This window comes from Crocodylus siamensis, chromosome 1 (assembly GCF_052110815.1).
Source record: "Crocodylus siamensis isolate JL-2025a chromosome 1, ASM5211081v1, whole genome shotgun sequence".
In the NCBI taxonomy this organism is placed as follows: domain Eukaryota; kingdom Metazoa; phylum Chordata; order Crocodylia; family Crocodylidae; genus Crocodylus; species Crocodylus siamensis.
The window spans coordinates 290,043,776-290,059,413 of NC_143395.1; the positions used below are offsets into that span (position 1 = coordinate 290,043,776).

General features: G+C 41.1%; 1 protein-coding gene across 2 annotated transcripts; it reads right to left on the minus strand.

Moving 5' to 3' along the window:
- Positions 1 to 5,136: 5,136 nt before the first annotated feature.
- Positions 5,137 to 15,624, minus strand: AKAP17A (A-kinase anchoring protein 17A). 2 transcript variants are annotated; one of them, XM_090064284.1, is made up of 5 exons: positions 15,488 to 15,624; positions 14,144 to 14,995; positions 11,770 to 11,918; positions 9,126 to 9,366; positions 5,137 to 6,842 (listed from the first exon to the last, which is right to left on the minus strand). In XM_090064284.1, exons 2-5 carry the CDS (start codon positions 14,903 to 14,905, stop codon positions 5,940 to 5,942), a joined length of 2,055 nt encoding a protein of 684 aa, XP_089920410.1. In that variant the 5' UTR covers positions 14,906 to 14,995; positions 15,488 to 15,624; the 3' UTR covers positions 5,137 to 5,939. The 2 variants fall into 2 exon arrangements, with proteins under 2 accessions (XP_089920410.1, XP_089920418.1); XM_090064292.1 differs by having other exon boundaries at positions 15,415 to 15,559.
- Positions 15,625 to 15,638: the final 14 nt, after the last annotated feature.

Genomic DNA, 15,638 nt, shown 5'->3' on the forward strand with positions numbered 1-15,638 from the left:
TATACAAATACTATCCTGCTACAAAGTTCTTTACTGTGCAACAACTCACATGTAAGTGCTGACAGGGCTGGCTGGGACATGAAGGTGTGTCAGTGTGGGGCTACCTGCACTGGAGCACCCTTGTGATGCAGCCAGCTCCTCTGCAGCACACTGAGCAGAGGTGGAGCAGCCCCAGGCTGACCCTTCAGCTTACTGCCAACCAGACCCAGCTCCAACCCAGATAACATGCTGCGGTCTCGGGCACATGTGGAGATCCAGCTCCCAAGAGCAATAAACTCCGGTGTGATATGCGCCACAGTTTATTGTTTTGCATTAACTGCACATGTAGATGCACTCACTGTTACTCAATAGTTAAGCAGCCTATGGTTGTTTGGGGTGGTATTCCTTAAAGATTTTCATTTCACATTGGTTTTATAGCAAAGATTTGGATGTATGAGCTTCTTTATCATAAAAGTATATTATTACATTTTTTCATTAGTAAAAATTAGTTTTATATATTTATCATGTTTTTATTTAAAACGTTTAAAATAAGCAGCATGGTTTGAACTCTAACACATTGTCATGATTAAGAAATCTAGGCAATGAAATCTTCATCTGAAGTCTTTTACAGAATGCTTTAGACAGCTTAAATTTGTTACAAAATTTCTTAAATCAATTGAAATAATTCATTATCTTTTACCTAGTAAAACTCCTACCTTATTCTGGCTTATTGCTTCTCTATCATGACATTATGAGAATGAACTATGTAAAACAGAAGATAAACAATAAATTGTGAAATAACTTAACAATTGTTTGTGCATGAGCCTAGATAATTGTGTGTTATAATTAATTCAACTTCCATCTCCTTTTGGTGAAATTCAGTAATATCACTAGGTTTAGGCCTAATTTGGAACACACTACAGCAAGTTACATAAGATGCAACTATGTTACAGAAGAATGCTAACAATTTTCTGTCTTCCCCAAATCTGCCTTTGCATGTGCTGCCTCTTTAGTTGAAGTTTAAGGAGAATAGATGGACCTCCTGAAAAAAGGTGAAAGCTAGGATACTGCCAGGACAGTGATGGGATGATGGTTATATGTTGTGGTCTCCTACTTCAAAAGAACATGTTTAAATATTCATATCTCATGGTAAGCCCCAAAAATGACAGATGCCCTCAAAAGTTTTGCTCTTTAACTCAGTAATGCAATACAATCGGTAACAACATGATCAACCAACCAAATAGCAAATATAACATTTTCTTACCATCATAAGATACATTTGTATGCCACATTTCAGACTCTGTGACATTCATGTTAAGATGTACAAGATACTGGAGAGTCTTTACCTTTCTCTATTTGCCTTACACTGAGTATAAAAAGGTTTCTTTGGAGGACAAATGTTAGCTACGTATCAAAGTATGTAATGACATTCGTTAATCATACTCAAAGTGAATTTCATCTGCCTTTATGATATTGATAGAGCACAGATTAAAATATTTCCGCACATGCACCAAGTGTGATTTTGTAAAGCATTGTATGTGGTCAAATCAGAATTAATTTTCACTGAAGCACATGGTAGCTTCTTCAGTAAGCCATTTCCTTCCCAAATGTCACTTAAACTTTATCATTCCTAGTCATCAGTCCCTTGTCAAGTTTTATTCATTCTTTTGGCATTAGAGCTATTCAAAAGATATTGCATGATTCTTTTTTAAAGAGGAAACAGTATTTTACATCACCTTACCCATTCTCCCAATTTGAAACCCATTCAAATACAGCTTCCTTGACCCCAGATAACCCCCAGATTACTCCTGGACAGAGACTATTATTTGGAAATTTTGAAAACTGAGAAGAGAATATTTCTTTACTAAAGTTCAATCCTGCAAAGGGATTCATTGGAGGGATTGTTGTTCTTGTGAGGAATCATGTTGATGTCTGTTGGACTCTAAACAAGCATAAAGCTTCACTGATTTTTTTTTTCAGAATATGGACTAGCTACTGCTTTTTTTAAAAAAACAGGACTGAGGCACTTTCCAAACTGTGCAGCATTGTAGCACTTGAACTAAACATAAGGAGTCCATTAGCTGATAACTCCTGGCCTTCAGTTTGTAAGCTGCTTTTCTCCAGGTAGCCCTGTTACAGGAACAAGACATTATGATAGCATGAGTTATATTTTTGTTAAAGGTGAAAAGGCTCATAGGTGTAAGGTCTTGGTTTTCTGCTCAGGGCTGTACCTCTCACCAGTTCTGAAGTCAGGAAGAAATCTTTCTTCTGAGTCAAACTAGTATAAATCAGTCTGGTTTTTACCTTCCTTTGTAGTGTGAGATTAATTCTTTTGCTACAGTTTTCTTGAGCCATTGCAGAATCCAGGCACTGGAAGTGACCTTTTATTTGTGGTATGTTAGTGTTCTTAGTGTTTTCCAAACTGTGCCTTGCTGCTGCATGTGATAGTAAGAAGTGGTAATTTTGGCAATTTCTTGGGATAGCTTGCAAATGAGAGACTCACTCACTTGCCTGAGGTAGTTTATCTTCCAGTCTTTTGTTCCTAAAATATTTCACACTTTATTTTTATTGTAGGCTTGGTTAAATAACCACAGGGTTAGGTGTACAACTAATCACTAAAGTAGTGCTTCTCTACAAGCCTGATGGTCATTTTACCTAAGTTAAGGCAGGGGAGGATTGGTGATAAAATGACCATAAAATTGATTAAACCCAATTGAAAGAGCTTTTCTACTACGGCCAACACTGTTTTTGAGGATGCGAGACATAATCACCAAATAGGATTATTACAAGAAGGGAGACTGGCTAAGGATTACCGATACCTGCACCAGCCCGGATGGTGTTTTGAAAAGCAACATATGGAGCATTGCTGTTTCCATGTACTGTTACTGAGGCTTAAACTCTAAACTCCTGTTAAAATATGAAGAAAGTCAGGAAGACAAAATTAAGGTTGCTATCATTCTTGGAATACATAATTTAGCATCTTAGCATAGTGCTAAAACATGCTGTAGGCAAAGCTATTCAAACAAAATATAGTATAATCCTTGAACTTTAAATCTTAAAACTTTTATTAAATTTGGTACAAGCTAATAGCACAATGGAATTATTATACCATAGTGCTTGGGTAATATTTGCAACTAAGAAAATTGCCACAAGAATGGATAGTTGTAGTGATATTGAAGCCATGATAGTCCAAGAAATATGTAAGACAATGATTTTGCTGAGTGATATCTTTTATTGGATCAACTGAATGGGTAGAATAAACTACATAAGCTTTTGAATGCAATACATTCTTCTTCAGGACATGGTTGTAATTTTGGGGCTTATCACGCCTTGAGGCCATATATGCAGCATTTATCCTGCCACCCCTTTGGATGTTGGATCAACTTATAACAGCCTTCACTTTAAAATACTGAATTCAGCCTAGTAGACTTAATATTCTATGAACCTTGTCTGGACTAGACAGCACAATTTTTTTTAAGTGTGTTAAGATTTCGCGTGTTTCATCCAAGTCTCATTAGCATCCAAAGGTAGTATTCAGACAAGTTGTTAGATAGCTTTTCCCCTTAAAGGTTAGAACAGTAGTTCTCAACCTTTTTAGTCAAAAGGCACAACTTGGTAGACTCCAGGTACCTCTCAGAAAATGTCAGCTCTCTGTTTTGACTACAGAAAAGCAATAAAACAAATCTTCTCTTGCAAAAAATCTCAGACCACAACTCAGTGGGTTTTAAAAACTATTCGTTCCTATTTTAAATGTCTGAGTTTATCTTGTGAATTGTATTTGCACACCTAACACTGCTAACATTGTGATGCATCCTGCAGTACTTTAAAGGATTTCAAGGCACCCCAGGGTGCCATGGTACCGATTGAAAATCACTGCATTAGAATGTCTAGAAATGATGAGTAAGAACATTCTTCCAGTTAGCTACTGCTATGTCCATCTGTCTTTATAACCTGCTGTATATCCTGCTGACCTTTTACCATCCGCCCAGCTTTCTTGCTGGATGGACAAGTGCCTTCTATTTCTCAGAGTTGTGGGACTCTTCTTCCCACCAGCTTTTTTGACATTTTAAATAAAAATGTCAGTATTCTGAAGTGTCAGCAGTGGCTGTTAATTAGCTAAGACCTTGTTGATCAGGCAGATTAAACTCCAAATGAGAAGAGATATCCTTTTTAAAGCTGCTACAGATGGCCAAGGATAAGCAGATTCAACATATACCTTTCTGATATGAAGTCATTCACAAAGCCTCCTCGCAGTTCAACAGGAAAAAAATTGTAACTGTTCTTATCACATTTTTTTAAAAGTCAGTTTTACATTTCAAACAAATTAAACTCTTAGTTAACGTTTTTTTCTGCCTTGCAAGACCCAACCCGGCTCTCCTCAGTAACCCAGCTGGGACAGCTTAGGGCTCCAATCCACCCCTAACCCCCTCCAGCTCAGACTGGGCAAAGCCCAATGGACAGCTTAAGGCTGCTGGCTTCCCCCTCCCATCTCCTCCGTCCCTCCCTGCTCACAGTCACAGGGGCAAGACTGGACTGCACCATCCCTGAACGTATGAAAAATAAATCCTAGGGAACACAAGTTCCCTAAGGCACTATAGAGCAGCGCATCTTCAGCTGATCCCTTATTTGAGCGTTAATTTTTTGTGTGATGAGACGCTAACACATGCCATAGCATGCAGTTCACCCGCATTTTCTGAACTGACTCCAGGAAACAGGCATATTTTAGGTGGTAACTGAGCAGATATTACAGTTAGTGATCTGATATAATAGATAGCCTAGTTGAATGTTACAGAAACGTCTACTAGAAAGAAGCATCAGACTGATTACTGAAGTACATAATCAGGTAATGTTCACAAAGCAAGCCACACAGGTTGAATATAGTAGTTTTGTATATTTTTAATATACTGACATATAAAAACAGCAATTCTGGTTCACTGGAAATAGCTTCTTCAATTTCACCATAAAAATGCAAGCCAACCTGTTCTTTCACTGTAAAGTTACAACTTTTTTTAATATACCTGAGCTGCATGTGCAGAAGCAAAATATTATAAAAAGTTACTTAATAAGGTATATTGCAGCCTTGAATATGAACATTGCAAGTAAAAATAATTTAGCAAGAAGGCCCCTTTTGAAAAAAACAACATCTAACCACATATATACTTGAAACAAGTCTTTAATTGATTTGAAACTACTCTGAATAATTAAGAAGTTAAACACTTTAAAGAAGAAAACAGCTTTCTGACCATTTTTCCAATGACTACTATTTCCTAGTATCCTAGAAGTGTATTAGTAAACCTACTTGAAATGGAAAGAAGTTTTGAAATATATCAATGGCATTACATGCCACAGTCATCTGGGTCCTGCAGCTTTACAGCAAGTATACAAATCTCAATGAAAAATGGAAGCATTACAGCACAAATTTAAAAGGTATTTTGTAAAACTTCTAGCAAGTATACAAAAATATTGCCCCTGGCTCAATTAGCAAACGTTTTGCTTTGTTACGTCCGGTTTCATTAAATTTACAAGAAAAAGTTTAATCAAATATTTTGAATACAGTAACTTCCTAAACCTGGAATTCCTGATAGCTGGCACTTGCATATTTCTCTTAAACCAGAAGACGTGATGCAGATTTTGAAACCTAAATGTTCTAATGAGAAGATTTAGAAAACTAGAAGTGAATGAAAACATAGTTAGGTTGACTGTTAAGACCTATTGAAACTCAAGCACAAGTGGTTATACCTTCATTATTGTGGTAATCTAAAAAAAAAAAGACAACAGATCACAAAGAAACACCAACAAAACGTTATCTGTACCTTGGTTCCATGAACTACAATTCAAGTTAGATATTCACCAGTATCTAAAAGTTGTTTTTTATTTTTTTCCTTCCATAGTAGTCACACATAGGACCTTCTGGTCCTAATCTGTCCTGTAACAGCCTTTAGAAAAGGCTATACCCTCTACTACCTGCTCCAAGTACTTCTTTGTTTGCTCAGTGATCTCTTTCGGTGTCTTCGTTTCTTGCTGAGGCTTTTGCGACTGTGACTTCTCTCTTCAACACGTTTACTCTCACTACTGAAGGCCCTCTTATAACGGGTAGGATCTGGGCTTATACTTCTTCGGTGAGGGCTGTAACTTTTACTAGAGTGTTTATGGAGTCTTCTTTCTTTACTGGATTTTTCATCCTGATTACTTAAGTCTCTTCTGGTTTTGCTCCTCTCTCTTTTGTCCTTACCATCATCTGTATATGTGTCAATACTCCCCCTACTTGGCTCTCTGTTACACTTTCCTTGTTCACAGTGCAGGCCCTTCCTGCAAATATTTTGGTCTTGGCTTGGTATACTCTTGTGTTGCTGGTTATTAGAAGGAATACAAGAAAGTACACCTGAGCTTTTCTTATCAGAACAGCTTTCAGTATTAATGAAATTAAATTTTTTGCTTTCCCTGACAAGAGCTTCACTGTGTAGATTTCCATTTAAATACTTGGATTGAGAGTTCACACTTTCATGGGATACTACTTCCCTCTGACAGACCTGAGTTAGCTTACATGCAACAGACTGTCCCGAGGTAGATGTTATGCAGCTGGATGACAGAGTTTGGGGAACCCCACCCAATGCAGTTTTCAAAAAGCCAGACTGAGATACCTTTGTTTCCTCCTTGTTCTGTTGTAACTCATCCATTTTTTTGCTCAGTAGATTATTTAATAGCTTCTGCCTTAGTTCCTTTTCTTTCCTCTGTAATCCTAGTGCTCTTTCTTTTTCTTCCTCTACACGTCTAAGTTCAGCCTCTTGCAGTCTTCGCCTCTCCTCCAACTGTTGAAGACGGAGTTTTTCTTCATTATGTTCTTGCTCTAGAAGTTTTACTGCCTAAAAGACACCAAAGGGCAGGAAGAAAATTGATTGGAAAGTTCATAAATGTGCTCACCTCTCCGAGATGCACTACACTTATATAACAACAATAAGTTAGTAAAACAGACTGTTTTCTGGACAAAGTTTGGCTGCCAACATGAAAGCTATTTAAAAATGGGTTTATAGAACTATGCAGTAAAAGCACTGTTTTCAGAAATAAAACTGGAAAAATAGAATCAACCAAGTTAGTTGCCAAATAGGTAATAAGATTTAATCTCTAGATTAAAGAGAGAGGTCAAAGGTCTTTCATTAAGCAGAGATTAGACAAATGTTTTCTGGGGAAGTTCAGATTAGGTTTCTTCTTAAGGGTCATCCCCAGCAGCATAGCAACAAAGGATGGGCAAGTGGACCATAAGCTCCGAGCACAAAGAGGTGTAGGAAAAGTCACCAAAATGGAGCCTTAGCCTCCCATCTTTTCTCTCCCCACCACCTTTCCATGAAGTATTTCCAATGCCAGCAGTGGGGAGGGCAGAGCAGCAGCAATGGGTCTATACCACACAGTGACAGTGTCCAGCAGAAACAGTGTTGCAAGGTAGGGGGCAGAGTGTCAAGGAGGGTTAATCCTCTTGCCTTTTTTGCCACTGAAAATTTGTTTTTAAATGGCTACTGGTTACATGTTGGTGGCAAAATAAGGAGGTGACCCCTCACAGCAGCAAAACCCTGACCACTGCCCTTGCAACTTGCAGCATCACCGTCCAGGGCACAGAAGTGGCCCATTACATTACTGTTCATGCCAGATGTATTTTTCTGAGATTAAACTCTAACTCAGTGGGGATATGAAACACCAAAGTGATGCACACACTGCAACCTGATGGATGAAATAGAATGTTGTGTTAGTATGTTAACAATTCACACATTCCAGTACAAGTTCATAGCATCACAGTGCTTAGGGTTGGAAGGGATCTAAACAAATCATCAGGTCTGACTCCCTGTTCTGGGCAGAAACGGGTGCCAGGGTCATATCACCCGTCAAATATCTGTCCAGCCTCCTCTTGAAGACCCCCAAGGTAGGAAAGAGTACCACTTCACTTGGGAGCCTATTGCAGAGCCTGGCCGCTCTAACTGAAAGGTAATGTCTCCTGATGTCCAGCCCAAACCTTCTCTTTAACAATTTGTGGCCATTATTCCTAGTAACCCCAGGCGTTGCCTGGAGGAACAGAGCCTCCTCCCAGTTCTCGTTGGTCCCCCCTGGAGAGTTTGTAAATGGCCACCAGATCCCCTCTCAGCCTTGTCTTGTGGAGGCTAAATAGGTTCAGGCCCTTTAGCCTCTCTTCGTAGGGCCTGCCTCATGCGAATAGCCCTCCTCTGGACCTTCTCAATGCTAGCCACATCCCTCTTGAAGTACAGTGCCCAGAACTGGACACAGTACTCCAACTGTGGCCTGACTAACACCGCATAGAAGGGAAGGATCACCTCCCTGGTCCTGTCTGCATCTATAGATGTATGACAAGGTGCGGTTAGCCTTACTGACCGCTTCCTTGCATTGGCAGCTCATGTTCATCCTGGAGTCAACAATAACTCCAAGATCCCTTTCTGCCACCGTGTTGATAAGAAGGGTGTTCCCCAGCCTACTGGTGTGTTGCTGGTTCCTTCCCCCTAGATGCAGTTACCTTGCACTTTTCTGCACTGAATTCCTGATATGATGGAAACAAGAAATAAAGTTCTGTATTGCCCTGTGCTTCTTTTTTACTACTTACTTAAAATAATTTACACACATTATTACTACCCCCAAATGTTTACGACTTCTTCCAAGTGAGACCTGTGCATCCTTTTTCACAGAATATATGGGAATATAACATTGACAATGGATTTGGACATGACTTAACAATCAAATCTTAACGCCAGTTGGACAATACAAAAGCATATTTTTCTAACAAAGTATTATCTGTATTCTCAATGCATTTTTCTAACATTAACTGTTAATAACTTATGCATGAGAACTTGACTCCTATGTCTTATACCCCTGTTTAGTTCCTTTTAACATGTTCAGCACATCTTTATCCTGCAGTTTCAGAAATAAGGCATGCATCAAGAGAAATTGTTGTAAGATGTTCTTCAAGACTGTATTTTCAGGTTCTTCTTTTGTTCTGTCCCTTCAAGAAACCGATACATACTATAACCGTCTTACGGATTCAAGATAGCTGCTTGAACTTACAGCCAATGATGTAACAAGGACTGACTGCTGGAGCATGCAAAAATTCAGCAGTTTGGCTTGTGAACAGAGATGTCAAAAAAGTTTACCTTTGCTCTGCTCAGTAGCTCTGCAATTAGCCTAATGGACTGAAGATTCCTCTGAGCTAGCAGAAGCTTCCTTTCTTCCAGTTTTATTTTTTCTTGAAGTTTTTTCTGTTCTTCTGCTTGCATTTTTTCAAGTTGCTTTTTGTTTCTGCGCAGTTCACGGTCCTTTTGTTTCTGTTCTCTTTTGCGTAACTTTTCTTCACGTTTTCTCTCTCTCTCATATTCTTCGAGTTCCTTTTGTTTCCTAAAATGAGATTTTTTCCTTCAGTTAGTCATAGGCACAATTTTAGGTTTTTGGTAACATACATTTTAAAATGCATGTGCATTTGTGCACATGTGCGCGCACACATATGTGTATAAAATATGAAAAGACATCTTCTAATTTATGGTTAACAATATTTTTTAAATTGTTGATTACTAACACAACCAGGCAGAAGTAGGAAGTGTAGTAATACCTTCAGTGAACATTTGTAAATGTTTCCGCTCCCTCAAAACCATCAGAACTAAGCTGATGTCAGACTCTAGAGATGGGGATAAGTAAAACCTAAACATCAAACATAGAATCAATGAAAGCAAAATAAAATATTTTACTGATGAAACCATATATACAACAATATCATCAGCTGACTAGATAATGTATCCTTCCGAGACAAAAAATACAAAATTGTAGATAATAACAAAGACAACATTTTCAAGAACAGCTGCATAAGTAAATGGAATAGTCTTTGGAAACAGACACCTAAAAGCTTGACCCTGTGGCTGCAGAAATCCACTTTAACATAAGCACAACAGTCAACAGCTCAAGATGACCCATCTTCCTAACTAGAAAAATTTCCACCAAAGTCAAGTTTTGCTTCAGTAAGGAATGCTGAAAAACAACTCTTGAAAAATTATCATCTAAATGACAAAAGATGAACACCTGTGTGTGGGGTACATTTCCCTAGTATATACAACTGTAACAGCATTTGCTACCCCCAGGTTAATGCTCCACGTTTCGCTGGTGTACCTGTAATTAGGGAGGACTGGAATTTGTGCTGGAAGCACGCTGTGCGGCAACCTCACGTTTCCCCCCAAGCCCACCATGCCACTGACTGGCAGAGGGGCCCAGTCAGCCCTGCCGCTCGCTCCTGATGGTCAGGAGGTGAAAACTGCAGTTTTAAATTTACTGTGGTTTACATCCAGTCCAGACAGCAGAAAGCAATGTGGCTACCAGGGCCCCTTTGCCAATCAGCAGCGGGAAGCAAAAACCATGGCACATCTAAAACTGCGATGTTCACCTCTCTGCTACCAAGGGGCAAGCAGCAGCGCAGACAGGGCCCCTCCACCAATCAGCTCCTTCCCCACTGTAAGCCCTGAGGCACACATGCATCCACTGCTGGCAAGAAGCTGGGCCAGGGCTCAGTGGAGCCTGATGCAGCCACCTACAGCTTCCCAACTGCCTGCCACAGCTGGCCCAGGCCCAGGCCCAGGCAAGTCCTTGCTGTGGAGACTGGGCTGCTCACAGCAGGCAGCATGGCAAGCAGCTGCTTGCAGGTTCTCTGCTGCAAGCATCCTGGGCTCCATGATCAGAAGCATGGGCTTTTTTTGTTTGTTTATTTTTTGTTGCAGTGAGCCTGTGATTTTTTGTGGAGCTCGCCATTATTTTGTATTTAAAAAAATGGGGGTTTTTTTTGCAGAAAATGCCTGATTTTGCATTTTCTGTGTAAACTGAATAGTGCTTTCAGTGGATCCCTACTTATAATCTAAATGAAAACCACTAGTTTCAGTATTTAAACTAGCCAGCTCTAGCAAGCACATTTCCACAAAAAAATATAAAATTTGACTAAATCTTTTATTAACTACACACTCCTCAAAATAACCATGTTATTGTCATTCTGTACAACTGTTTTTCATGAATGATGGCAACAGAACAACTGAGGCCTAGAAAAACAATGTTTTCCAGGCGATGACATTTAAACTACAATATACAATCTCATGGGCACTAAGGACTGGCTTGGCCATGGAAACTGATCTATTCTAACCCCAAAAGGCAGTCCTTCCAAGTGAGGGCTAGAGCACATTGGTGGTATGAGATGTGGGGAAACATGCGTGACTGTGGTTTTCCAGAAGTAAAAGCTCTTGAGATGTACCAGTATTTTAATGCTACCCCCTCCCCCCAATAAAATAAAAAGGGATAACTTTATGGAAAGTTAATATAAATGGACTGAATTCTGGTTGACTTATTATTACAATCAGAGGGGCTTAACCTTTCTAGTATCCTAATTCCCATTGCCTAAAATCCCATCCTAAAGGTTTAAAACTAAGAGAGACATTTAAAACCTCCCACTAAAGGAGGACAGAATGACTACAAGGTTTTGGGGTACACCTAAAAGTATGTCGTTAAAGCTTGGGTTACAGATACAATGGACAATCAAACAGGACAAAAAGGAGTACATTAAGAAAGAAGTGAGAATAAAACTTAATTAAATGTTCCTATTTTTTATGGGCTGAAGATGTCAGGTCCAAAGGCAATCATTTTGAAACAAACTGATTTAGACAAGGTGCATTTTCACTTGAGGGAAATGAGAAGAACATGGTGAAGGACATGTAATCATGCTGTATTTTGTTGTCATGTGAAATATTAAAAAGTTATTTAAGGGAGATTTACCTTTCTTCCTCCTTCTGTTTTTCCTCAGCTTCTTTTTCTTTACGCTTTTGTTCTTCTCTTTGTTTTTCAAGCTCTTGAAGCTTTTGCCGCTCAAGCTGACGTTTCTTAATTGATGCATCACTCAAGTGTTTTGTGGAATCAAAAGATACCTTTAAAGAACACAGTTAAGACCAGTGAGTTCTAACAGTCTGTCCAAATGTCAGTATTTTACCTCCACTATCTCCCAAAAACTAAAATCCCTGAGGCCCAAGAATTTTTCTGAGTTTACAAAACTGTTACAAGAAATGTTAGGAAAAGCATTTTTGAGGTATTTAGAAACATTGGGCCAATCCAAAAGAGGAGACTTTGAGGGGGAAGGAGATGGGGAGAAGTAGCCACATACCCCTTTGGCTAAGTGGCATATGGACAGCAAACTTCCTGTGCTCACCAGCTTGCTGATACAGTTCCTACTGGACCTGACACTTTGAATTGGCTGTAGAGCCCAGACGGTGAATGCTAGACACATCCCCTGCCCACCACTGAATTCTGCAGCAGTGAAAAAGGTAGGGCAAGTGGTGGTAGTACTTGAAGGGTCTGGAGTTATGCTGAAGGCAGTCTGTCAGAAGCTGGGCTGATGAGCTGGAGAGTTCACTATGCATGCACTAAACAACCAAAGGGGGATGCAACCACACTGTCTGTTCCCCCCCACCCCACAATCAACTCTTGCTTAGGGATTCATCAAGTCTATAGGACATGAGAAGTTTAGTGCATGGCTTAATTTATAATCAAACCTTTTCCCTGAAGTTGAAAAGATGCATTTTGAAGTGTTAACTGATCAAGTTCTTTTATAAAAAAAATAAGTTTATATGAAAAGTGCATGATTTTCAGATTAAACCACCCAAAAACAAGTCTTGCTTAGCCAAACTAAAAGACTTAAATAATGTGTGAACCACAGAAAAGTGACTCTGCCCTAAAACTGAACTACTTAATGCTTTCATCTTCAGTATAGTTATTTGTAACTTAGATGCGAATTTTAAACTTGAATTTGCAACTAGCAAAAAGCAGACTAGACTCAATGCCCTTACATAGTCATCAGTCTCACCAATGCCAAGAAAACCATCTTTTGTCTCTAGGAACCACTGAACACAGATGTTTTTCAACATGCTTGTATCTAGAATTGTGACCCACCAAACAGCATATTGAAGCAGCTGCTCCAAAAATGTACCTAATGGGGCAGTGAAGGTTGCAAAAATAGGTAAAGAAAGCAACACTTTACCCTACTGGCCAGAATTAGTTATGTGTGGACTAGAAGCATGCCATAAATTAGGACTGGAATTACTCTGCCTTTTACTTTTCTAGCAAAGTCTATAAATACCAGTAAGTCAAGTTTTATGCAAGGTAATAACTTTACAAGTGCTGCTTGCATATCAGCTTCATATATGATTGAGAAATGTGCAACTACACAAACTGGCTGCGTAGATATCCACTAGGCACAATTTTGTATCTATATTTTAAAGGGAAAAATAATTCCGAGTGCTTTCCAAGTTCAAGGTTCTTTTTTGCATAAGTGTGCTGCAGAACTAGATATTTAGTCTTGCTTTGAAATGTGGCCTCAATTTTCTAAATTGTTATAAATGCACAAAATACTGAAGTCAGCAGGCTTGTTGGTATTAATCTGGGAGTGTCATCTGTGCACAAATGGAAAAGGCAGAGGTCTAACGAGGCAACTGTTAATCAACACAAGTAATTGTTACATAAAACCTATCCATCTCACTCCATCTGCTTATACAAGTCACTTGGATCATTGGAAAACTAGGAATAAATAAAAAATACTTTTTATCTAATGTGTAAATTTACCTATCAAGTCACTCTGCTGTCAACACCATAGAGCCAGAAGAGCCACAAAAAGTTCTAAAAAAAAAAATTAACCTAAAATTCCTATTTTGTTTTTCTATACCTGAAGACATTGTGACTTCCATCATGCCAAAAAGTGATTGACCCAATTCTTGGAGGAAAGGGGCATGAGTAGTTATTGAGCATGGAAGTGATAGGTGAAGCCTCTGAATCAGAATGGCCTAGACCTGAAATGGTAGCAAGTGAGAAGGGAACAGTGAAGAAAAAAAAAAAACATCCCTGGTCATGACCGTGCTCCCTCTTCCTTTCAGCATCTCCTTTCTGCCAGCATGACACAGGACACCGGGCAAGGTCCGGACCTACAGTCAGACCCAGTCAATGGCAATTCTTATGTTCCTGCATGATCCTGTCATATCTCTGACCTTTCCATGTCTACAGGTGAATAACTATATAGATCTCCTGGTTTCATCCATGCAGGCCCTAAGCTAACAAGCTCGGGAGCCTTTCAAAACTGTCACATTATCTCCATGCAGCTCCTCACCTTTATGTTACAAGCCACTGCTTTGCCATCTTCTCCTTTGAACATCAGCTTCATCCCTCGGAGGGCATTCATGGCCTTGATGAAACCTGCGTACTCACGGTACTGCACGTAAGCCTCAAAGTTCAAGTGGCCTCCGAAGCTAAAGGTGTGGAAGTTCCTGCCGGTCATCTCTTCCCGGTAGGGGTCGAGCATGGGGATGTCCACATTGCGGATGTCCCCAAATTTCTCAAACACGTTCACCAGAACGTCTTCACTAGGCTTCTCCGAGCCTGAGTCCTTGGCAGCAAACCACTTGCAGGGCAGGCCTTCCAGGTGGATGGTGTCCGGCCTCTCCCCTGGCAGCGTCTCATTCATGTCCTTGGCATCGCGGAAGAAAGAGTCCCAGTCGTGCCTGGTGGGGAAGTCTATCTTGTACTCGGCTGCTCGGACTTTGAGGATGTCGGAGAAGCCACTGAGCTTGATGGTCTTGCCGTCCAAGCAGGCCAGGAAAGACTTTACCAGGCTCTTGTTCTCCACCTCGCCCTCAAAGCGGATGAAATCCATGGTGCTCTTGGCGATGCGCAAGGTGGAGAACTGGTGGGCCTGCACCATGCCCTTCAGCCGCTCCATCACCTCCCAGTTGGAGATTGACTTGCCCGGCTGCTTCAGCTGGGGCAGTGCCACGCTGATTGTCATCTTTGTGATGGGCTTCAGGTACAGCCCATGGGTGCCGCACAGCTCCACCGCCTCTGACGTGTCGTGTACGATGGTGGCGGCTGCCATGGCTGCGCTGGGGCAGGCACCTCAGGTGTGGAGCCAGCTGCTGGCAACAGTAGGCATGGCCCGGTCTTCTCGGTGAGGGCACACCACGATCTGCAGAACACGAACACTCAACTCAATCCAACACAATTTTGCGTATTGGGAAAACGGTACCACAGTTTAAATGGGAACCTCTGACCAGCAGGAAACGGCAGCACCTCATCCCAGCAACTGTAGCTGAACATTTGCTAGCGCCACCACACAAGGCGAGTTTCATTTTGGCCCGTCCCTGCACCAGGCACAGGATGGAGGGTGACACATGCCTCCTCCACTTGACCTTGGGCTTGCCGTTCCCCACCCCCCGTGAGCATTAATACGCCATGGCACCTTCCCCCAGGACGCACATAGCTGAACAGGCTCTGGTTAGCCTTCCCTGCAGCCAGGGCAGGAGCAGGCACGGGGGAGGCAAAGCAACGGGGGTCGGGCAAGTTCCTGCCTACTCTTAAGTGCAGACAGAAGCGCGCCAGACTCACCCCGCCCCCAATGACGGTTGATGGCCGTTGGCAAAGTTCGCAGCGCGGCCCCCCCCCACGACATTCCACTCACCGGCGTCGGCTGTCCCGCCGGCGCGCCGGACCCGAAAGGAAATCGCCCCCTCCCTCTCCCGCGCGCCGGTGCTCTACAGCGCAGACACTTCCCCCGCTCCCTCTCTCGGGCAGAAGGAGAAGCTTCCGCTTCCGGGCTGGCCCCCAGGATT